Raw genomic sequence first — 23,608 nt, 5'->3', positions numbered from 1 at the left:
TGTTTTGTTATGGAAGTTGAAGTTTGAGAAGGAGAAGTAAAGGGGAAAAGAAAACAAAAGAAGAGAAGAAAAAGAATAGAAGAGAAGACGAGAGGACAAGAGCAGGATAAAGAAGAGCGAGAGAAAAAGAATAAAAGAGAAGAGCGTCATCAAACACAGGTGAGACTGGTTACACAGGTGAGGGCAATCAAGGCAATTAGCAGGTGAAAACACACAAGGAGCAAAGAACACAAGACCAGAACCACTGAGGACAACTACAAAGTAAAAACAGACACCAAAAGCACAACCTGAACAAGATATTCCAAAACAAAGCATTAAACACTTAAGACTAGACTAAAAAACAGTAAACACCAAACTAGGAACCTTAAAACACAAGTAACACAAACAACATAGAAGGACACACACACACAAAGTAAACGCTAGACCAGGAAACATTAAAAGACCTAAGGGAAACAATCAACACGAGGAAACACAGAAACACGAGGGAAAAATGAAAACTAAAACGAGATGAAATACAGGACTAAACCATGACAAAGAGAAGAGAAGAGAAGACACTCTTACTTCTGCTGACAGGTGTTGACTGTGGGCCAGCATCTCCTGAAGGGCTCTAACAGAGAGACACTGTGCCAGGACAAAGCCACACACAGACAACTCTGGTGGAACATTCTGAAAGAAAACAGAAAGACTCCCTTTACAGGCCATCAGTACTATTTGCAGTCGCAAGGATGAGAAGAGTAGGGATAAAACATAACACATTCATCACAAAAAAAAGAGGGGAACTGATACTGATGAAAGACAATGCAATGATGCACTAATCAAAAGATTCATTAGCAGAAGAAGAAAGGGATATGAGCATTATCTCTGCGATCACTTAAAATCACATTTCTGTTCAGAAAATAATAGTCACTGATTACAAGTTTGAAAGAAAGGAAAAACAAGCAGGGGTCAGATGGTGCAAATGCTTTTGTCTAATTTTTCCGATATTATAGTTTGTATAGGGAAAGCTAAATTTGATACCTAACAGTGATATTATATATATCAAAATAAAATAAAATACAGTATAATATTGCATGCTACTCCTAATGCTAATGTCAGTAACGCCAGTCATATCAATCAGACATTAGGAACATTTCTGAGGTGAAACAGTGAAAAGGACATTGCAGACTGTCACCCAGGCAACAGAATATAGAATAATGCAATTGGAGGTTCATTTTCTATTGATTTTGGCGACCTCTGAAAACAACATGATACATCTTTACTTTCCATGAATAAGCACCATCCTGCTGACTTTTACATATCAATCACATCTGCTCTGTCAATCCTTTCTGTAGAACATGTCATGGGATGTTTTTGGTCTGCGTGCTGTAAATTCTTTGTCTGACACTGATCCATTTCCAGTAAAGACGGATTAAAAGTACAGAAATAATCAGTAGTCTTCTGATGGTCTTGTTTGGTGACATCGAGGCGTCAGTATTCATTCCAATCTGTTTCTGGACCTGATTATCACAATATGTTGAAGCTTCTGAAAAAATCCCCCCCCCTTAATACAAAATCCCCCCCTATATAAAGAACATAGGGGGAATAGGGGACATGGGGGAAATGATGGAACAGCTCCCTCTCCCCTTTACTTGTACAAAAACAAATGTCAGGCCATGAGGTGTGACAACAAAAAAAATAGTTGAAGAAAATTGCACAGCCAATGAGAAAAGATCTTTACTTTGCAGTTGGATGTGTGCTCCAGTCTGCAAAGTCTGCTGCCAAACCCCTCAGCAGCAAGACAGAGCTTCACATGTTCTTCCTGAGAGGTGAACGTACTCTGCAGAACCACTTCATCCCCCTGGAAAAAAATAGCACAGATACAACCAATTTCTTTTTTTTTCTGCTGATTTTATTCCTGTTTTTTGTGAGCCGATATAAGTACAAAATGTTGCCCCCAAAGGGCTACCAATAAAGTGTTATCTTATCTTATGAAGATCCTGCGAGTATATCAGCCACTGGATTTATTTATATTTTAAATGATACGACCTGACGGAAAACACATGTACGGTAGATTTGTCACCTTAAATTTATCTTATCTTCATTGAAATGCCAACATCCAGAGATTTGGCCTCAGTTCTATTTCAGGAACTGTAGTGTGATAACAGACGACTGGTCTCAAAAAGTGCAGCCAGGACGACCAACACCTCTCCGTACCCACGCTGAAGACGTCCATATTGGGAAGATACTTTCCTGTCTGACCCCTTATTCACCCTCATATCCACTTTTCATATCAGCAGAACTCTGCAATCTGTCAAACACACTGTCCAACTCTGAGGCACCGTCTGCCATTCTGATGGCCAGAGGACTCAGCTCGTCTTTAAAGTACATTTGTAAAGTGAAAATGTGCTCTTACGCGTGCCCTACATCATATTTTCAACACAACAGGTTTCAGGAAGTCTGTTGAAGGATTTAAAACTGAAGGGGTCTATTAAATTCACGCATGAACATCAACAAAGAAACTAACTTCCATCAGTTTTTTATAATAAAAAAAACATTGACCTTTGGAGGGAAGAAGGTGGATCAAAAATGCGAAATAAGACAAGAACATTTCAATAGTAGCCTACTAGTATAGTAATGCATGAAACAGACTTCAAAGTGTTTGTTCCCCCAGTAGTAGGATTATCTGCATCAGCGCCCATGAGACTATAGGTGTTTGAGTCATATCTAGCAGCCACATTATCAGAGGGGAAAGATAACAAGAGGCCAAACAGCTTACAGAGAGGACACAATGACAACATCTCCAAGTGAAGATGAAACAAGCCATTTGTGTTGGTGCCTAAAAACAAGGGGATGAAGAAAGGTTTGCAATAAAAAGAAAGATGATTTATCATAGAATTCTTGCCATAATTACTTTTTTGGTAATCTTTGTTTTTTGTGTGTAAATTATACGGAATTATTTGAATTAAATAGGAAACTAGTCAAAAAGAAGTTGACAAATGATTTCTTACATGAATACTAAGTTTACAATTAATTTCTAATAGACAATTTTCTAATTTCTAATTTTCTAATTTTCTAATTTTTTCGACTTTGTGTAACAAAGACTTTGTGTAACAAAGTCTAAAACAAAATAAGACTATGTTGAATAAAAATTATACAGCATTGAACTGCTGCTTTGTTGTGTTTAAAAAGTCTTCATAGTATATAAAAATGAAGGGTCAGAGTTACATTCAAAGGTTTTATCAGCTTGTGTACAACACAAATATTATGTTTTAAAGACTCGCTGGCTCCTCTCTAAGAAAAAAATTAGAAACGTTACAAACAGTGAAAGATTTGTAGAGATAGCTGGATTAATTTACACAAGGCAGCCAAAACTACTTTAAACTTGACAGAATAGTTAGCCATAAGGTTGGTTAAGAAAAACAGTGGTCTTACCGTTCTTAAAAACTGGTATTCTTCATCACCCTCTCCAGTGTCAGTCATTTTCTGATCTAACAAAGCGACATCAGAAAAGACACTTTCAATGGCACTGAATCAGAGAAGTGAAGACTGGAGGAGCAAGAAGGTGTTGTTAAGTTGTGGGCGGGGTCTCCGGTCCTCCCCAATATGACTGCCATATGACTTGAAAGTCATTCCCACGAAGTCAGCTTTGTTTGTCTTCACTTCACAATGGATCTGACTTGATGGAGAGAACATGTGTAGCAGGACTGTAGGACAGTGAGATGTTTGTGAAAAGATAAAGCTGAACGCTGGAGTGCCAAGGAAGGAGCTTTTAGGTATTGGAGTGGATCATCATTTGTCCACATGAGACACAGAAGCATCAATATCCAATCAACACCCATCAACCCTCATCAGTCACCTGTAATCTGACAACATTAGAGATGGTAATATAAAGTGACTGTCCAATATGCATAAAGTGTCCAACTAGAGGCTGAAAAAAAAAGAAAGATGAGTCCAGGAGTCACTGTGAGGCTATCCAGTCAGTGGTCTCAAAACAGTCTCTGAGAGCCTCCTCTGACCCAATGTGAGGAGCAACAAGATATCCAACACCTGTACTCGCTCTGAACTTCTTATCTCATCTTGAAATAGATGATAGGTGAACTGATGGAGACGTGAACTGTCATTATTGTGACACAAATGACTCACGGAACATGAATTCATTGGCTGCGCCTCCACCAAGTTAACATTCTGTAACATAATAGAATCAACAATGATCCAGCAGGTCTCAGTTGGAGCTGTGGCAGCCATGTGAAGGTATCACCATGAAGCAATACAACTGAGGACATCCAGAGTCCCTGTCTCCTGCAGCAGGACAACATCCTGACCCTCTTGACTTCTCTCACTGCAGTAGTAGACCACGGGAATCTGGTCTGCTGGTAGATCAGAAGACAGCAGCCTTGTGACTTTCTCCAAACACAATCACCACAGATAGATGAGTGATCAGTTCTCTGAAGGTATCAAGGAGTCACAGCTAGTGTAGTTAATGTAGCACCTACAGTAAGCACAGACCGCGATCAGTCCTCTGTATACCCCTTCTCTTCCTCTGATCATATCTCAGATATCATGTCTGCACTCTAACACCCCTGTGTGTGAGCTATGATACAGGATGTGAACTCACCTGTTTGTACCTGACATGCAGCTTTCTGAGCAGTAAAAACGCTGCACGTTTTTGTCCTGTTGTGACAAACATTAAAGGGTGTTTTCTCAAAATTGGGTTTGGAGGAGAAATATCCACTTCAGTAACACTTACATGAACTATTCATAACAAAACCCACAAACACAACCACCATCACAGCTGTTTTATTATTATAGTTATCTTATTCATCCATTCTGTTCTTCTTTGTCCTTCTTATAGCTCTCCCTCATTTCTGTACCTTGTAAAAATCATTGCACTGTACGCGTTTTTAAAGTGGATCATGTTTAGACAACGCTCCAGGTCTGCGCTCATACTATTCCACACTTTCACACCAACTCCTTTTCTTCTGCAGCTGGAGCGTCGCAGGCGGCTTTGTGCGCCTTCGTCCTCCTAAGTGCAGAGCAACCATCTAAGACAACCAAGTGCATTAGTCGTTACACTAAAATATTTCTGTTTTGATTCCAATACAAAACATCAAGTTTAATTCAATCTGACTGGAAATAAATGAAGCCTTTGTCCTTTTATTTAAAGATATCTATCAATACAGCGGTTTATATCAGACAATGTAGTTTTTGGATTACAGTTTTAAATGTTAACAAAGTGCAAATGAAAGAAACTCAAAGTGATGAAGACGAGACATGTGAAAAGTCAAAGTACTTGAACAAGTCACAAACAGTTTATTGAATTAATACTTTACCCTCAAGTACAAAGTGTAACTTACTGAATTCATTGATAACAAATCCTGCAAATTTCTTCAAGATGACATTACTGCCCGAGTAATTTTTTTCAACCAAAATCCATCAGTTCAATGCTTTCACCTAAACTGACAACAGCTCTTCCACCTTATTGTTCAATGCTTTCAAAAGATTTGTTCATTCCTTGCAGCAAAATTAAGCTTTTTCTTTTTAAAGGGAATAGCATCTAAATAGAGTTTTAAATTAATTGTGTGCCTCGGTGCCTTTCGGTTTATATTGTGTGAAGTGGCTGACGATCCTTTTCGCAGAAAACCCCATTACTTTGATTACATCCACAGTGTTTGAACATTCTCGCATGGTTCACATATTGCAAATGGCTTTGAAAACAAAAACACAAAATGATTGATTTAGCATTCCTTAAGAGCATTACACACAAAAAAAATTTGCAGGGAGTTTTCTTAAATGTTTTTATTTTTATTTTAGTGAAGTACATTTCTAGTTTCGCTTTACCTCCATCCTAAAAGCTCTTCTCTCTGCACTAATACCATGACACACAACATAACATACAATGTACTGTTGCTCACAAAATACAATTTGAAAATGGAAATTTGTATTATTTTAGGGGTGTTACTTATCCAAGGAGACAAGACAAGTACCAGGATACATGACAGGACTGTGCGCCACATGATTATGGACAGTCGAGTGCTTCACAGAGCTGGTATGTTTACAACACATTCAACATGTTTATTCCAACATTCTTACAGATTCTTTAAAATCACGAGGAGATGGGCAGGTTTTGGGGGATGATTAGATAAATGGTCAGTACATGAAGTGGGCAAGTCTACTTGGTTAAAGGTCGCTCTCTCCGTAAAGGGCAGTGGAGAAGGCGGTGTAGTCCAGTGCACCGGGTGGTGCTCCAGGGCCGGCGTAAGGCGGCATCCTCATGATGCAGTACTCAGCTTGTTCAGGTGGAAGTTCCCTCCTCAGCTCCTCCACCAGTATGTACGGCTGCGCGGATGGACAGAGAATGCAGGTGAGTCAGTTTTCCAAAAAAGGGAGTCCCACTCGTACTCCAACCCCATTTTCCAATTTAATCCCACAAACAAAACTCTTTGTGAATCATAAAACAATATGGCACGCAAATACTTTGAAATAATGACTGGAATAGAAAATACAAGTGTTGGCTCAGTATATCTGCACATATGCCAGGAAGCCAGCAAAAACATACACAAACACCCTCAAGGATACCTTGTCAGTTGCCAGGATTCGGAAGGATGCCACAACCTGCTCTGCAGTGTCTGTATCTGCTGTCTCTCTGGTCATAAAGTCAATGAAAGACTGGAAAGAGACGTTTCCGGTGCCATTGGGGTCCACGAGTATCATTATGCGGGCAAACTCCACCTCCCCCTAAGAAAGGCGTAGACAGAGAATGAGTCTGTTCTGTATAGGTGAAAAAAACAGTTTCAGAACAACTGATGGTTAAACCTCATCCAGCACACCACTCTTTGATTACTGTACCAAATCATAACCCATGGAGATGAGGCAGGCTCTGAAGTCATCAGTCTCCATGGCTCCATTTTTCTTCTACAGTCAGATGCCAGATTTCAGGTTCATAATGGAGAAAAAAAAGGAGAATAGAATTAAAGATTACAGAAACAATGAAGCATAATAGAGTCACACATAAAGTGCACTGGATAAAGTGCAATGCATTTGTGTATCTAGTATTAAACCAGCAGTCTTTTTTTTTTTTTGTCTCTGTAGATATGCAGTGGTCTTTGTTTTTTAACTTTTCCTAAATCTGACTCCGTCAACTACACAATTATAATAATTACGTTAAAAAGTGTATGGAGTGATGATTTTAACTGTAAACACCAGATCTTTTGTTTGTTTTTGAGAATCCATTAAAGAAGGTAATAAAGAAAGCCCACACACACTGCAACTTGGAAGTTGTGAGCATATAAAAACAAACTGTTCTTGTCTGTACCAGAAACAAAAGCTGAAGTACGAGTGATAAAATATAGTGTGATAATCTCTGATGGCTAATGGAGGACTGCTACATTCTCCTCCTCTTTCTCCAATAGGACTTACAGTACATCTACTCCTGCACTTTAGTTGTCATCACCCAGAGACCCACAGATCAGTCACTCAGGTAAAAATGTGCCTTTTAAAAGGTAAGGAATCAAACTTTACCCTGTCAAAGTGGTTGAAAGATGATCTAAACTCATTCATCTGCTGCTGGCTGATTCCCTTGGCATCCCGGGTCAGGATCTGGGTCTCAATCTCGTTGATCGTTCGGGCGATGGTTGTGAGGAGCAGCTCCCACCCGACACGGATGTGCTGTTGATGTGTTGACAAAGCAGACATTACTTTGAAGGCACACCTTGACTAGTTAAATAAAAAAACATTGTAAAAAAAACCAAACTGAAAACCAGAGCCATATATGGGCATAGTCTAAAACATCATAGTTTAAAAAACGGCCCTGTACCTCCATAGTGTAGTTAGTGTGTTTGTTATCAAACACCAGGGACTCCTGGATGAGCTGGTGGTCTCCCTCCAACTTGTCGATGTTGGGCTTGTAAGCGACAATGACATGCTCGACTTGCTTCAGCTGGGTCATCTGGTCCTCCAGGGTGCCTCCGATCTCCAGGGAGAAGCGCCCGATTTCCTGTTAAGACAAAACAAGGTCCATTTAATAAAAAAACAAAAAAACAAAAAACAAAACGGCTTAGTCGATGGCTGTATTGAAGACATCATTTACCTGTGGCTAAATGTAAATTAAAGCAGGACATATAAGAAAGACTTTTCATTATTTAAACATGGTGATTATTGTCATCACCGTCGTCTTTATGTACAAAAGCACTGACATATAATTATCTTCCACCTGCAGGCTGTAGTTAATTAGTTGGAGATATTACTGCTCATGAGGCCTGTATGTCTAACCTCCATCCTGGTCTGGATCCAGGGACCAATGAGATTAGCCTGGGCGGCAAACTGTCGTCTCAGCCTCTCGTTGGCATGTTGACGGGCCATCTCCTCCTGGAGAGCACCATCTCTCTGAGGAACCAGCTTCTTCACCTTCAAAGCACACAAATACAAAGGGCTCGTTGAGTGATCCCCTGAAAACAGCCATTTACACTGAGTAGAATTATACTAGTGTATTTATATTAAATTCAAGGTGCTTAGTCCTTTAAGTCAATGATAAAATACAAGAGAAGCACTTAACCTTAACGTTATCTACAGAATTGGGATTTATATGTAATAGTTGTATATGGTCAAACAGTTTTCATCTGAATAATTACTTTTTCCAGTGTAAGGGTCTGAATGAATATGATGTACTAGTTAACTACCTTTTCCCACTTGTTAAGGAGCTCTTCAATAGTGATGGTGCTGTAAGGGTTGATAATGTTGGCCTTGATCCCGTAGCTCTGGGAAATTTTCTGCACCTCATTTTGGATTCCCAGGATGGCCTGTCTCTCTGCATCCGCCTCAGGTAGGGTAGCTTTGAACTGCTCATGAGCTGCGATTAGACTCTGGAAGGTGGAATAGGGAAGTCCTGAATTTTTATTGAAACAGACATTTCTGAGAACATTTCATGCTTTTCTCTTTTTGATGTGTGACATACCTACCAACACAACTCCCTATGTAATATGAAACATCCATGAAAGAGGGAAATTGAGAGCAGGGTTAAATTCTAACAGGGATTTTTTTTTTTGTGTGTGGAAATATTTGGTAAAATTAACTTAGAATTAGCCTGTGAGTTAGCAAGCATAGTGTGTTTGAACCTACCTGGACCTCGTCAGTGGTATGCACTATGAACATGTCCTGCAGATCTTCCATGGCTCCTTCCATCCAGTTGTTGAAAGGAGCAGACCGCTTGGCAAACTCCAAGAACAACTGATCAATAGTCTCCAGCAGCTTATCAGTCCGCTGAGAGGATTACAAGACATCAATGCGTTAATAAATCCTGAAAAGCCTGCAACGCCCAATTTATATTTCAGTATTAGGCTCTTTACTAAACTATGAAGGAACCGTCTTATACACAAATCCCCAAACAAACTTCCTATCACCTTTTTAAATGACTCCTCCAACTCCTCCAAAACAGTGGTATGGACTAATTCTCCCCCAACCCTGGCTTGGTTTTTCCCAACAAAAAAACCCTCTGCCCCAACAGGGGACAGCGGGGAGTGGAAGATAAGACAAAAAGCAGACCTCTGTCCCTGTCATTCAGACTTAATCCTTGGCCGTTTGCCCGGGCCCTCACACATTTGCAGTCTGGAATGGCCAGCATGGATCAGAGGAAGTGGCTGCTGGGCCATCAGCCAGTCACTTTCTGTACAGGATTCTTCCATCTATTTCTCCTTTATCCCCTTCAACCCTCCCATTTTACCATTCTATCTGGGTCAGGGATTTTAAAGGGGATCCAATTATCTCTGCTCATTAATCAGTTGTGTCTTCACTGCTCAGATGTCATTGACAGACACTCGGATATGCTTACACCAAGTTGGTCTTGGGAGCAACTTCATCCTGTATCTGTTGTGGAACATTAGCGCACTCTTGTGGGGATTTGGCCCAACATGGGCAAAGAAATAATTCCTTCAAATTTCCAGAAATCACCAGCGATAAGAACACACACTGACAGCATATAAGAGCTTCTCAACTGTCATGAATGCTTTGCATCCACAATTGTAAATGCACATTAAAGTCATAAGTTATTCCTAAAGTCAACGAGTCTCGGTTTTAAAGATCTTTAACAAAGTCCAATGACTTTGTGGATCACTTTCAATAACCATGTTAGCAATTGAGAACTTTCACAAACTGATGTTATTGTTAAATGTTGCCTTTACCTCCAAGGACTCCCTTCTCTTCTGGGTTAGAGTCCCCAGCTTGTCCCACAAGTCACAGATGCTCTGGCAGCGTTGGTTCACAGCTGCAACATCATGATAATCCAGCTCACTAAAGGGGGAAAAAAAGAAAGAAAAGAAAGTCATTTGAAGGTTTAAATTACTCAATTCAGGGTCTTTATAGTATCTTGTATAGCTACAGTGAAAGGCAGAAAGAGGATAAAGAACAAAGCTATTGAACAGAGTCAAGCACCCAACCACAAGATATTACAATGCAACCTCACTTGGTGTCATTTTCTGCACGCCAGAAACATTTCAAATCAGTCTACAAATGCAGCTGCACTGGTACAACGTGAAAGAAATGACAAGGCTTGAGCTTTTGTGCCGAGGCTAATGTTAGGTTGACCTACAATGAAACTGATTGAGTCGCTAAGTCATCAATTTTAGAGTGCCTCTGTAGAGTTACAGTATTGTTCAATGACTACACAAGGCAAAAATATTAGAACTGGTAAGTCTTTTGTTTCCACCTTTCCTTTGATAGCAACAGGATTTAATGTCTCTTGTAGTCTCATGAACATTTTAAGTAAAGGGCAAAAACAAGCATACCACAGTTCTAGTTTAAAGTTTATTTACATTTCAGAAGAAACAACTTGAATACAGTCATTGACACTACAGGTACTGGAGCTGCTATACTTCTGAAACTTAGTTCTTGCTAGGGTCCTGGGGCTTCCACAAGTCCTGCTTAGTAGGAACTCCTTTGGGAGCCATCGGCATCATTTGCAGTGGGTACTTCTCGTAGTGAAGTTCGTCCGAGTGGTGTTGCCCAGCTTCATGTTTGGAGTTATAGTAAGAGAATGTGCCAGTAGGATGCTGACCATACAGGAATTGGTAGAACTCGTTGAGGCCGTATGGGGCCAGCTGGGGGGCTCGTGCCAACGTGGAAGGAGCTGGCATCTGTTCAGCCACAGGGTAAGGAGAGACAAAGCGGGGTGCAGGCCTGTATCCTTGGTCTTCCGTTTCCCTCTCTTCATATCCATGCTCTTTCACTGCTTCATAACGACTCAACTCACCACCCTGGTAGGAGGGTTCTGGAAAAGGAGGAGGTGGGGGAGGAAAGCCCAGCACCGTAGTTTCTTGCTCCGAGACACCATGCTCTAAGTTCCCCTTGTGTTTGGCCACCTCACCCGCCTGGTAGAAAGAAGAAGGAGGAGGAGGAGGGGGAGGGGGAGGGGGAGGGGGAGGGGGAGGAAGGCCATAGTAAGGTTGGGGTTGAGACATGGGTGGGACAGGCGCGGCATCCCATGGAGCCATGTTGTACATCTCTGGAGCAGTGTTTGCTGGATATATTTGCGGTCCCATTGGCATCGTCGGCTCATACGATGAAACAAGAGGGTTCCCACTGGAAGGCTGAGCAGGAGCAGTGTACGGTGAGCTAGCAGGGACCGCGTCAGGACGCCACACTGCAGACAGACCTCCCACTGGGTGAAAGAGAATTCATTAAGGAAAGTTTACATAAACTGCTTTCAGAGTACATTTCAAGTCTTTTTTTTTTTTAGAAACTAAAGAAACAGGATTTTTTACCTTGTTTAGCAGGAAAGCAGTGGACATTCCAGCTTAACAGTGTAAGAAGAAGCAACTGACTAAACACAAAAATAAATCGGCATCAACATTTAGAGTAAAGCTAAGTATCAAATTGCAAACACAATTCAGACAAACATTCACATACCTTGCAGGGACCACAGGAGCCATTTTGCTTGTCTGCTGAAATAATACCATCTCCTCTCAGAGCTCCGTTTAAATATGATCCTGGAAGTACTCTGACAAATCAGAGGCTGAGAAGGTAACAGCGGCCAGGTGTTCATCATTGACGGCAGGTGTACATCATTGGCTGCTGATTGAACCAACAGCATGCCTCGAAACCAAACCCCTCACCCTTGTATTGAAACGTTTGTGTTGTGAAATCCACTTCAAGGTGAAGAGGGCGCTTCAGAAGGATGTTTTGTCTACAGTGGTTCAAAATGATCTCACGTGACTTTACATTTTGGTTATTTTATGCTCTCTTGTTCTCTACCACATGTACTTTGTTACTTGTATTCTAGGCAATCAGCCTAGTAGGTTTTTACTATATTTGTAGTTAATATGTGAAAGACAGAGCAGAAATCAAGATTGCATTTGCTGATTAATCTGGACATTGTCCTCTCCCTCCCTCCCTTCTCTGATTTTTGTTTTGGCAGGAGTGAAAACGCACTCCTGGGCTTCCGTGACACATCAGCGCAAACGTCTGCTAAAGGGAACGTACTTTAGTTCCTGAGCAATGGCTGCAATCTGCTCCACTCTGTCCTGGTGGGCCGCCAAGTCACTCTCGAAGGCCTCGTGTTTTCGAAGCAGCGCTTTTATTTCTGTCAGCGTGGCTGTTTCGTAGTCCTTCTGGATCAGCATCACTTCTTTTCCTACGTATCACACATAATCAAAGAGGACGAGAGGTTCGAGGTCAGAGATGGGAACAGTCTGATGATGAGCAAGTTAGAGCTAAACAACGAGCCTGGAAACACTCGATCAGGTATGCAGGGGCCTGAAGGTGAATCGTGAGCTAGCAAGCAAAGATCACCAGGAAAAAAAACAACTAGAACTGACCGCTGGCCCAGTTCTCATGATTAGTGGCTTTTTGGCGGAACTTCTCAGCCAGGTGGTCCAGCCTCTCCAGCCTCCGGATCTCAGTAAGGAGCCACTCCTCATAGCCTTTCTCTGCCTGCTCCAGGCCCTGCCATGCACTGGCTATGTCCTGTACACACAAGGAAAATAGACAAATCATATCTTAAATGTGTAACGTTAAGATGTTTAAAAATGGACATAGAAATATAAAGATACCAAAAGACACCTCATACTAAAGGAAGATGCTCCAAAATTACCACACAAGATATTAATAACATGAAAGACCATCAAATATAGGTGAAATATGAAAACACTAAGTAGTATAGAATATAAAGTGTATGAGGCTGAAATGGAAATAAACAGTGTCTCAAATAGAAAAAGCAATACACGTTCAAGAAGTAAGTTCAAAAGTAAGCTGGTATGAAACGTATTCTTTCATTACTATATTTCCGTCTATTGTTTAACTGTCAGAGCCTGTCATTTCTTATTCCTATGTAAGATTTATTTCTCAAGCGACTTGTCCAGCACACTTCTTAATTACAATCAGAAGACACATTTTACAATGTGACTTACAGACACCATCTTCCCCTCAGAAGGCATGAAGGCAGGGCGATTGCTGATGCGCAACTTGGTCTGCAGGGTGTTGAAGTTAATTTCCAGCTGGCACTTTTCCTGCACTTTAGGGGGCTTGTGCTGGCGTCTGTAGTCCCTGAAATCCTCCAGCTTCCGCTGCATTTCCGCCATGGTCTTCTCCGGAGTCCGGTTCTCTAGCCAGGGTGTGGTACGGTGGATCCACTCCAGCAGCTGGGAAACACAAAGATAACGTGAAAAAAATGTCCAGGCCAAGGTGCTCCATGTAAGGAAAGTAGTGATGAAATGTCTTTTTTTCTTTTTTTTTCTCAGCACATTGGCCTCAGCCTATCGCAGCAATGATGTACAGGAGCGGGTAAAGGAATAGAGTCTGTGTTTCTACTTTGAACTTCTTTCATCATGCAATAAGCAGAGGACAAAGTTCTGTGTCATGTACAAACAATTATGCGCAAAGGTGCCAAAGTTTGAAACATCAAAGCTTTTATGACATAAAATTTCATCATTGCAGAAGGTAATTCTCGACATTTATATTTAATGAAATTCAAATAATGCTTCACCTCACTGGCCAGTCTCTCATACTCCTCCATCATTTTCTCATTCTCCTGGTTTACACCGAGCACCTTACAGATCCGGTTGGCAGCCGTCTCTGCCTGGGAGTACAGGGTCAAATAAATGTTACAGGCAGAGTATCGCAGTGGGTCATGCTTTTATGGATCCTTTTAAATCAACTGAAAACATAATAGGAAGGACTTATTTTACCATCAAAAAGTCAAAATCACACTTAAAATTCATTTTCCTGAGACTGTGAATACACTTAAAAAGACATACGGACATTAGGGATAACTTACTCATAAAATAGAAATTGTTATGGGAATAGTTTTAACATTAACTGTTTACATGCACACCATATTCCTGTATTAATCGAAATAATGACGATGTTCTGATTGCGTAGGAGTCATGAAAACACCTTCTTTTAATTGTCAGAACTGGATTAAGCTCATTTTCTGATGATCAAAAAGCCAAATTACACCCGTTGGCATGTGCCTGTGTCAACACGAATATTGGGTAATGAAAATGCGTTAGTCAGACTATGCTCCTGAATGCTACTTCAAGGATTTGTTTGGTGTTTAGATGACGTCTTCTTATGACGCTACTACTACTGCTAGGGTTTATTTGAAATATGCGGATTAACTTGTAAACGGGAATATTGCTCTGCAGAGCAATTAAACCCAGAATATTGCCTTCATCAGAATATGGACCCTTAGTAGGAAAATGGTGCTCATATAAACGTAGAGATGGATACCTGCTCTGCTCCAGCAAAAGCGTGATAAAAACAGGACACGTAGGTCATGATAGCTCTCTCATCGGGCTTTGGGGTGTTGATGATATCTATTGAAATGTGAGGGAAGAAAAGTCGAGGTTACAGATAGAAATCCAAATGTGGAAAAATCTTTAAAGAGAATGAAAGGAGACAGAAACTGCGAGTCAATTTTTGGAGAGAAAAAAAAGGCTGAAATAGACATAGTCAAACACCAGAAGGGAAGAATACTAATAGTAAGAATATTATCTGTATTTCAATGAGAGGACTATGAGCAAGCTGAAATTAGGATACATCTATTGCATTAAACATTACCTTCTGCATCCAGCATTTTGGGAATGTCCAGGTGTTTCTCGGCTATGTCAAAAGCCAGGTTCAGGTTCCCCAGAGGATCATCCTAAATACAGAAACACAATTCCGCATCACTGGACTGCAATGCTGGACTTAAAATGCCACCGCACTGACCTCCATGCTATGGTGGACACATCATACTCCCTGACCACCTACTCTGCAGCTGCACTCGTTTTACATTTGTACTTGAAAGAGCCTAAACTGATATATGTTTCCTATGTTTTCTGCTTATTTATTGGGGACAACACATGTTGATGTTGTGGTTATATCAGACCTATGGATCTTGTCTGAATCGGAAAATAATTTCTTAAAATCTTCTATACGTCACTTTTTTTTTGGACTGACTTTTTGGGGATTTTTTCTGAAAACCACAACAGGATACACTACTGATTAGTGTAATTATTGATCGTTTAAAAAAAAACAATTTTGTGGCAAATCTAATAATTGAACGCTGTATACATGAGGCCAGCCTATGTTTATTTATTTATATTATCATAACTGACTTGGAAAAAAACAACACTTTTAGTATAAAATGTAAAAAAAAAAAGTGTTTTATCAAATAAATGAGGTGTTCTGTTGGGGAAAACAAAGTGTTTAAACAGAGTGGGAGTGGTGCATTGAGCCAACAGCTGACGGTGACGCCTTTCCCCAGCTAATGGGACAGTCAGTGAGGTGAGTGAGGACAGCGGGGTAAAGGGATCATGCTATCATGCTGCTGTCGCTGCTATTGTCCCTATCTCTGGACCACTCTTCTTTAGTGGTGGAGGATGGGGTGGGGGCAGGGACACTACATGACAGGGCCAGCTGCTCACAGATCCAGTGAAGAAGAGAGACGTGGATGAATAGGGTGGTAAATTGATGAAGGAGGGATGGACGGATAGATACCCCGAGGCCTGCACTGTGTGTGTGCTTGTGTGTGTCTGTGTGTGCGTGTGTGTATCTGTCTCGGCGGGCTGTATCCCAGCAAGCTTAACAAATGCACTCACCTGGAGCCAGACTAAACAGCTGCCTGGCTCACAGTGAATCTGTCTCCTGGCAGCAGAAGCAGAACTGAAAAGTCGAGGTGTGACTGGATGTGTGAATATGTGTCAAATAGATTCAAAGAGTGAGAAATAGCCGGTGAGAGGAATACATAGCCACGATGAATCTCTTCTCCTGATACAGTATCCTTGCACTTATATCAATTTAAATAAATACCACAGTGACCATTCCACCAACTTCTTCCTAACTTTCCTGAGCATGGGAGTCACTAACGGGGGAACACTATGTGACAATAGCAGCAGCAAAGCTAAGCCTGAGCTCTGCAAGGACCAGGCTCATGTTTCTGTGACTATTCAGGGTCAACGCCAAGTCAGGGACGGGGAGCTACGTACTGAAAAGTGAGAGCTTCTGTTTCCAAAACAAATGAAAAAGTCACTCCTCATAACCAGTCACGGTGAGAGGAGAAGTCTCAAATTAGCCCTTGCCTTCACCTTGATACGACGGCATCTTCTTCCAGGAAGAAAAGGAGGTGCCTTACTTTATTAGTATTATTGTTGCCTCACAAACAAACACAGACGGGCTGTCAGCGGTGCTCTCTGGAGCTGGAATAATAAGCATGACGACTCACCAAGGCCCTCGCCTGTTTATACAAAAACACAAACAACCCTGGCCATCTATTAAAGCCACAAAATTAAAATGAGCTGAACATTTGTTTGCCAAGAAAATACATGCAAACACACCCATATGCTGGGGGGAATATTCTAACTTGAATATCTTTTTGTCATAGTTTCAAGGCAGACATGCCTGGCTTTGCATATTTATCACTTCAGGTTTTCGTCAATGCACGAGAGGCAACAACAGATAAGATAAGGGAACTTAGATATCCAACATTGTAATGAGCACAGCGCAGTGGGAAAATATAAACCTTTTTTTTTTCTTTTGGATGATTCTCCTGCTAAAATGATGAGCCAAGAAACAGATTTGTTTCAAAATAATGAAGCATGAGGTGGGCCTAATTGAATGCCATTCTGCTGGGAAGAAGAAATACATCCGATGCTTTATGTCCAATGTCTTACTCTAACTACACCAAACACAGCGACAGTCACCTCAATTCAACCTGAATAAATTACACTGCAAACAAGAGAGTGTGTCATTTCAAATGCCACATCTTTTCCAAGACATCCGTGAACAAAACAAGCAGTAAAAAAAAAAAAAAATTTAATAATGCCACTGGTAGCACACAAACTACCAGTGGCAGATTTAAACTGAGATTTATCATTGTTTTACATCGTATCATTAAAGTGACATTCATCTTTGTGTCTTTTTCATTCGTTTATACTGTGACAGAAGTGTTAAATGTGTGGAAATAACTCGGTTAGTGATAAACACGGCATCCTGGTTACAAGTGAAACCACACGACACCTTGTTGAGTTTAGAGTAGTCGAGCAGGTCAGGTCTGTGTCTATGAATCAGGGCGCAGAAGGCCAGGCCGTCCTTCCAGCTACACGGGCCGATGAGCGGAAAGAACCAACATGTCAGGTCAAAGTCAAGATTTATTTTAGGAGGATATCCCATCAGAGGAACCTAATCACTCAATATACAATATTTTACAACTTATGAAGACATTTAAACTTTTCCTTTTGATCATGAAGATTAGCTTTTGATCAAAGACTGTTGATAAAACCTGCCAAAACTCATTGAAAGATGTTACTGTCCGCTTACCTGACATGGAAGTTTTGTACATTGACATTCCTGTAGGGGGCAGTCTTTCTCTGACACCACAGAAGAAGACCTTCCTTGGCAGATGTTTCTAAGAAGAAAAGGAAATGTTACTTACTAGGTTTACAAACATATCTGTATATATAGAACTATATATCTTTTTTTTTTGCTATTTTCCTTTTTATATTTTTCTCGCGTACATTCAGTTGACATGTCTTGAGAAAATAAACTTAATTTAGATTTTTTTTTTTATCCCACCTTCCACAGAAATATCCTGAATGGCAAAGCGGAGGATGATAGTCCAGATCATTCCAAGGGTCATCTTAACGTTACCGTCCACAATCTCTGAAAGAAAAAAAAACAAACATGTTTCAATCATTTGGGAGAGCAATAAAATATACATTTCCCTTCTGTCTGTAAGTTCATTGAGGCCACATTTATATTTACAGAAGGGATTAATTTACCTTCAGCTCCAATAGAGACCAGTTTCACTCCTTTGCTTGTGATGAAGTCCAATGCTTTGTTGACGTTAGCAATCTTATGAAACCGCATCTTCCCTCTGTCTGGCTTGGGTAACCTTTCTCCTGCAGACAGAGTGTAATGTGACACAATCAGATATTCATGTGTTGTTGTTTCAATTCCCCCCAAAAACACATTAAAACAAGTACACTATGTCACAATCAACCACCAAATACAAATACTGAATACAGGTGTCTTACAGTTATTATCATGTTCCTGTAATCCTACTGGTGTACAAGTCATATTACAGTCTATGGTCATAATACATAGAAAAATGAACTAAACAGAAGTTTTTAAAGGTGTTAACTTAACATACCAGAGATAACTTCCAGAAGCAGCATGAGTTTCAGTCCATTCCTGAAATCCTCCTCAATGTTTTCAATTTGAGTACCAGCTTTCCTCAGGTGGGAGTTACACCAGGCTGTGAATGTCTGATCATAGAGAGATATCACAGAATTATTGCAAAGCCACTATAAAAAAAATTGCATGAGAATTTCAGATTTTTTTCCCGCAGATTCTACAATGAACTACAACAAGCATCCTGTTGACGCACACTTAAACTGCAGCAATCAACTTCTGAATATTAGTAACACACAAAGAACTAAACTTGATCAGCATCATTCTGTTTTAGACTTTGCTCCATACCAAGAAAATGTAATTGTTGGGCAAGTTTCACTTATCAAGTTAACGTTTTAATAATTTGTTAAGCTAGCCAACTAATACTTTTTAAAACCTATGCAGCCAGGAAGTCTTCCAATCCCTTATAACATTTTGAAAGAGAAGTCTTGAAATATTTATATCCCAGTATTAACACACAACATTTACTGTATTCTCATAATTGACACTTAACATTCAGGTTCGCTAGCTGATTCCAGAGTTTGTGTCCTAACACTTCCGAGCCACAGGGTCTGGAAAGTGCAAATTAATGATACTATCATGTTTGTGCTTTATCGCTCTCACTACATAGAAGCTATCCAGATAATCTGGGCTATTTTTTCAGAATATTTTGGCTTTGTGCAACAATAAGTAAATTCCTAGAAATGAGCAGCACCTAGCTTAAAACGCTGCTGTAATCCAGGTCTCTTTATACAATCTTTCCCCAAACCTGAAAGTATATCGCTTGAAATAACTTTTGTAAAAAATAAAAATTAAAAAAGCTGCTTAGTTATACTCTAGCTACTCTTTGTGCTTTTGTTGTTGGTGACCTATTAATGTTAGCTTGAAAAACAACTTGTTACTGGCCAACTAGCCAAATACAAGTCAGACATGGCAGTCTAGACAATGAAGCTAACATTTCATCCTTTTGGTGTTTGCTAAAATAAGCCTCACAAAACTCCCCCCCCCCCAACCCCCCTCTATTGATGCAATGCCCCACCTATGTTAGTTACAGAAGTTCTCAAATTGTCACATAGTTTGGCTTGACAGGCTTTTCAAGTAAAAAAAAAAGTGTTGGGTTCCAATTTGTGTTGGGGTTTCCATGTTAGCTTGGGTTTAGAAAGGCAAAGCATTCTGTCATCACTTTAACAATACATTCTTTGGATTTTGACAGTAAGTCCTTCACAAGACCTTGCCATATAAATCAATCCAAACACTGCACGGGGTGTCATGTCATGTTGCCTGTTGTTCATTACCATACAAAGTGATTGGTGTAAAATGCTTCCAATATTACTTTAAGCTCAATTTAAATAATTTTTCTTTGCGTGGATTAAACTATAAAAAGAAGATTTATCTTTGAGAAAGACCTAAACAAACTGAGAAACCTTACATCTTAACAAGTCTCCACTGTAAGATTATATACCAAATAAATGTTAACCTTTGTGACCAGTGCTACATTTTCAGATTAACCTTTAGTGACACTTATACGTGTCAAGTTGCAACTTTCTCCTTCTTCTAAAGCTAACAAGCATCAGAACAAACAATCTCTATGTGTGGTACTGAAACACTGTAAATCATGTTAAGACAGGATCACTGTCTTCTCCTATTTTTATTTCCCCTTTCAATAGAGACCAGCAGAGTTCACGGGTGCTCAACTCTGTACAGATGAAAGCTGGGAGCCGACCACGGAGCACATTCCGACCGATATAAGGTGTTAAATTTAGACCGCTCTGCTGTGCCTCACGATAAGAAGCCAGGAGGAAAAAAAAAAACGTCAAATTGTCTCGCCATGTCAACATGAATGGAAATGTCACGTGGTTGCGGAGCAAGTTTTCCCTTCGCGTCACTCGTTGTCACTACTTTGCCACTTATAAAGTGATTGGTTACAGCTGCAAGGCGACAGCTTTATCACAGTACATGTATGCCGCCCTTCCAGGTCACACTTGTTACTATGCTGTGGTATAAAGACAGGCAGGAATGGATACAGGATAGGAACAAAGTCAGAAATGCATATCATTTGAAGGGTATACCACCAGGATAGGCATGAATAGATCTGTCAAAGTGAATGTCTTTGTTTTTGTCTTTTCATTTTTGGTTAATCTTAACTTTAAGTCTTTATATAGACTTTTTTTTTAAATAGTTTTATAAATGTGTTTTTATTCATTTAAAACTAAATGAAATCATAAATAGTGATTAGTTTAATGTACTCAATATTGGCCAATTTGAGCATCGTTCAGCTTGAACTCAAGCATTTGTGCATTCAGTCCTGTAGTGAACGCAGAACATTGTCATTACTTGAGGAAGATATTCTAACCATTTTCCAGCCCTAATTCTTCAACCATCTTGCTGGAGAAAAACAAATATATATCAAAAGGCTTGGAGTAAAGATCATCTTACTAAAAGTGTGTGTGGGCGTAACGGTCTTTGTTTAAATATGTGGCCTGCTGGACCCACACATTTTACTCAATCCCAGTCAAAGAACCGTAAAGCCCACTTTCCAAGCCTGCTGTCTCCTCCGACACTAGTGACCAGTGACGATAAAAGCTAAAAATATTTATGAATCACATCCAGAGAGGACCAGCCCTCCCTTTAAAGTGGTTAAGGCCTTTGGGGCCTCGCTAAGTCAGACACTAGTCAGCTGGGTTCTGAGAATGGAAAAAGAAAAAAAAAAAGAAGACAATCAAATGTGACACTTATTACAAAGAGCTTGTGAGCTGACAAAATTCGTTTTGTATACCTTTTTTCCTCCACTGAACTAATATGACTTCAGTCATTTTATAACAGTTCTGCAATTGTCCTTAGGGTAACACAACACCCTGCCACTGCAGACTTGGCTTATTGGTTTAGCAGTGTCCTCTATGAACCTGTCCATGTCAGGTAATTATTACATAACGTCAAAATGCATCATCAGATTGAAATCCTATGAAGAAAATCTCCTACAGCTTCTTGTCTGATTTAAAATAAACTAACTGCTCTTTGACTTTGCTCAACATGAGGTTTCACTTAACGGGAGAGACACTATTTAGAATATAGGGAAAAAGGTGTCACCTTCTGGTGAAAGAAATAGCAATAATCATTCATTAGAAATGTCTGTGGTATTTAACAAACAGGCAGTAAGAGAACCACCAGTGCTATTGTATGTGACCATCTTTTAACATGTCACTACATCTGAACACTAGGCCTAATAAATTGCAAAATAGAGAGATGCTGGAAACATATAGGCGTGTGTATAGATTGGGAAGATGACTGAAGTGTTGCTGCCTTTAGTTACCAAAAATATACCGTTTAGTCATCACTGTTGAGGCCACAGGAGGGAACAGGCATGAAGCTGATGGTCCACAGTTGTGCAAAGAGCTACAGTTTAAGGCTCAGGCCAATTCTTAAAGCCCTAGAACCATCTGACAGTGTGGGAAGCTGAGGCTATATTGAGTATAGAGTCGATGCTGCTATGATATTTCTGCATGGTTCCTATAAACAAAAGAATTCCGCACCAAGGACACTGGATTAACCCTACTATAATGCCTTTTGGTCCCTGAGGTTAAAATTAGATGTAGCGTCCTTTCTAATCCCAAGAGCGTCATCATGTGTTAGAAGCATCTGTTGACAGCTCGCATTCCGCGCGTATCAGTCTGCAGAGCCGCTGGAAGGAAGAGCTATTGTTAGCTGGTACCCACCGCATCCGTCTGTCATGCCTCTCAGCCCAGACCTTTGGCTGCGTCAAGGTAACAGCATGTAAAAGCACCGTGCCGGAAGTTCAGTGATGCTTTCATCAACGTAAAAACTCTGTATAAATCCATATAGGTCTATGCATTACTGTATTACATTTCCTGATGTTTCGGAGGGTGATAACATATTCCTTAAACAGTGCATAGTCATGAAGTTTTATCTTCTTTTATAGCTTTAATTTTAACAAGGCCACTTCTGTAATTTACACTTCATCTTGCTACAACCTGTGCCAGTTTTGAATGTAGACTACTGCTCACTTTGAGAGTTGGATAGGCTGCTATTAAACAACAGTATAATAATAACATTGACTGTTAATGTTTTATAACTCCACTGGTGGTAAATGATGTAGCCTAATTTAACCACCTTGAAATAACTAATTCCTTTACAAACATTGGTTGAACATATAGGTTAGTGTAAATATTACAGTTGAATAAGAGCAGGTACAGATGTGTTGAATGTCTCCATGATGCTGTTGAAACAGAAACTGGTTATATCTTAGTGTATAATGTAATAAAAGTCCATATAAGACTGGACCCCCCTCTAACGACCCTGGAAACGTTAGTTTCGGCAACAGGTGTTTTATTTTGAAAGTGTCAGTCGGATGTTCTACTCCGTACATTGGTCGACTTGGTCTCATCCGTGCAGCGCTGTCAAAGTTTAATACTGTATAAACTACTATTTTCCTCCGGTTTAACAAGCATTGCTCCTTTATGTATTCCAACACCTCTGGATGTAGTAGCTACACGGTTTATTATTTCTTGCATCTCTCACCTCAGACCACACAGACTTGGGTTGGATTTATTTTTTTCACAAAGTGTTTGGACGATAACTTACCTTCCTCTGCTGCTGTTCCCACGCAGGGTCCAGAAGCATGTCCCTGTCCCACTCATCTTCCTGCAGCATATACTCTTCCTCGTAGCCGTTATTATATAGCACCGTTGTTTCCATCTGGGTCATCATCATTGTTGTATCTTTACTTTCTGTTCACTCAAAAAAAAACTCTATCTGCCCTTGACGACGGACAGCTGTGTTGACTGTAACGTCGAGGACGGGATAGTTATCTGACTCTCTCTGCTCTCTTCACTCCGTCACGCTTGCCCTTGTCCTCCCGACCTGTCAGACGTCTGGACCCGGGTTGCCACAGATCAACAAGCGACTGTATCATTAGTACTGCAAAGTCACGTGACGCTCGCATACCGTCCTCCAAAATCCACATCTCTCACAAACG

General features: G+C 40.3%; 2 protein-coding genes across 3 annotated transcripts; both read right to left on the bottom strand.

The window, feature by feature from the left end:
• Window positions 1-5,177: 5,177 nt before the first annotated feature.
• On the bottom strand, window positions 5,178-23,580 carry actn2b (actinin, alpha 2b). Of its 2 annotated transcripts, XM_079363097.1 has the most exons (21): window positions 23,215-23,580; window positions 18,596-18,710; window positions 18,225-18,344; window positions 18,019-18,105; window positions 17,764-17,851; window positions 17,464-17,542; window positions 15,025-15,106; window positions 14,695-14,780; window positions 13,949-14,041; window positions 13,374-13,604; window positions 12,783-12,930; window positions 12,448-12,598; window positions 10,152-10,260; window positions 9,094-9,234; window positions 8,655-8,837; window positions 8,248-8,382; window positions 7,793-7,972; window positions 7,498-7,644; window positions 6,826-6,891; window positions 6,556-6,714; window positions 5,178-6,315 (listed from the first exon to the last, which is right to left on the bottom strand). In XM_079363097.1, the coding sequence occupies exons 1-21, from the start codon at window positions 23,341-23,343 to the stop codon at window positions 6,157-6,159; spliced, it is 2,688 nt and encodes an 895-aa protein (XP_079219223.1). In that variant the 5' UTR covers window positions 23,344-23,580; the 3' UTR covers window positions 5,178-6,156. The 2 variants fall into 2 exon arrangements, with proteins under 2 accessions (XP_079219223.1, XP_079219224.1); XM_079363098.1 differs by lacking the exons at window positions 17,464-17,542; window positions 18,019-18,105; window positions 18,225-18,344; window positions 18,596-18,710; window positions 23,215-23,580 and having other exon boundaries at window positions 5,180-6,315; window positions 17,764-17,845.
• Window positions 10,755-11,981, bottom strand: LOC306836155 (uncharacterized protein). The gene is made up of 3 exons (XM_079363105.1): window positions 11,875-11,981; window positions 11,730-11,788; window positions 10,755-11,626 (listed from the first exon to the last, which is right to left on the bottom strand). Exons 1-3 carry the CDS (start codon window positions 11,922-11,924, stop codon window positions 10,851-10,853), a joined length of 885 nt encoding a protein of 294 aa, XP_079219231.1. The 5' UTR covers window positions 11,925-11,981; the 3' UTR covers window positions 10,755-10,850.
• Window positions 23,581-23,608: the final 28 nt, after the last annotated feature.

This window comes from Symphodus melops (assembly GCF_947650265.1).
Source record: "Symphodus melops genome assembly, chromosome: 15".
Classification (NCBI taxonomy): Eukaryota; Metazoa; Chordata; class Actinopteri; order Labriformes; family Labridae; genus Symphodus; species Symphodus melops.
This window is presented reverse-complemented; position numbering and strand designations above follow the sequence as displayed.

Excerpts from the sequence above, each read along its gene's own strand:
- LOC306836155 (XM_079363105.1), bottom strand. The coding sequence starts at position 11,924 with ATGGTATTATTTCAGCAGACAAGCAAAATGGCTCCTGTGGTCCCTGCA. Across the intron at positions 11,789-11,874 it reads GCTCCTGTGGTCCCTGCAAG|TCAGTTGCTTCTTCTTACAC; the intron begins GTATGTGAATGT and ends TTTTGTGTTTAG. Across the intron at positions 11,627-11,729 it reads CTGCTTTCCTGCTAAACAAG|TGGGAGGTCTGTCTGCAGTG; the intron begins GTAAAAAATCCT and ends TCTTTCACCCAG.
- actn2b (XM_079363097.1), bottom strand. The coding sequence starts at position 23,343 with ATGATGATGACCCAGATGGAAACAACGGTGCTATATAATAACGGCTAC. Across the intron at positions 12,599-12,782 it reads TCATGAGAACTGGGCCAGCG|GAAAAGAAGTGATGCTGATC; the intron begins GTCAGTTCTAGT and ends TGTGATACGTAG. Across the intron at positions 8,838-9,093 it reads ATACCACTGACGAGGTCCAG|AGTCTAATCGCAGCTCATGA; the intron begins GTAGGTTCAAAC and ends TCCACCTTCCAG.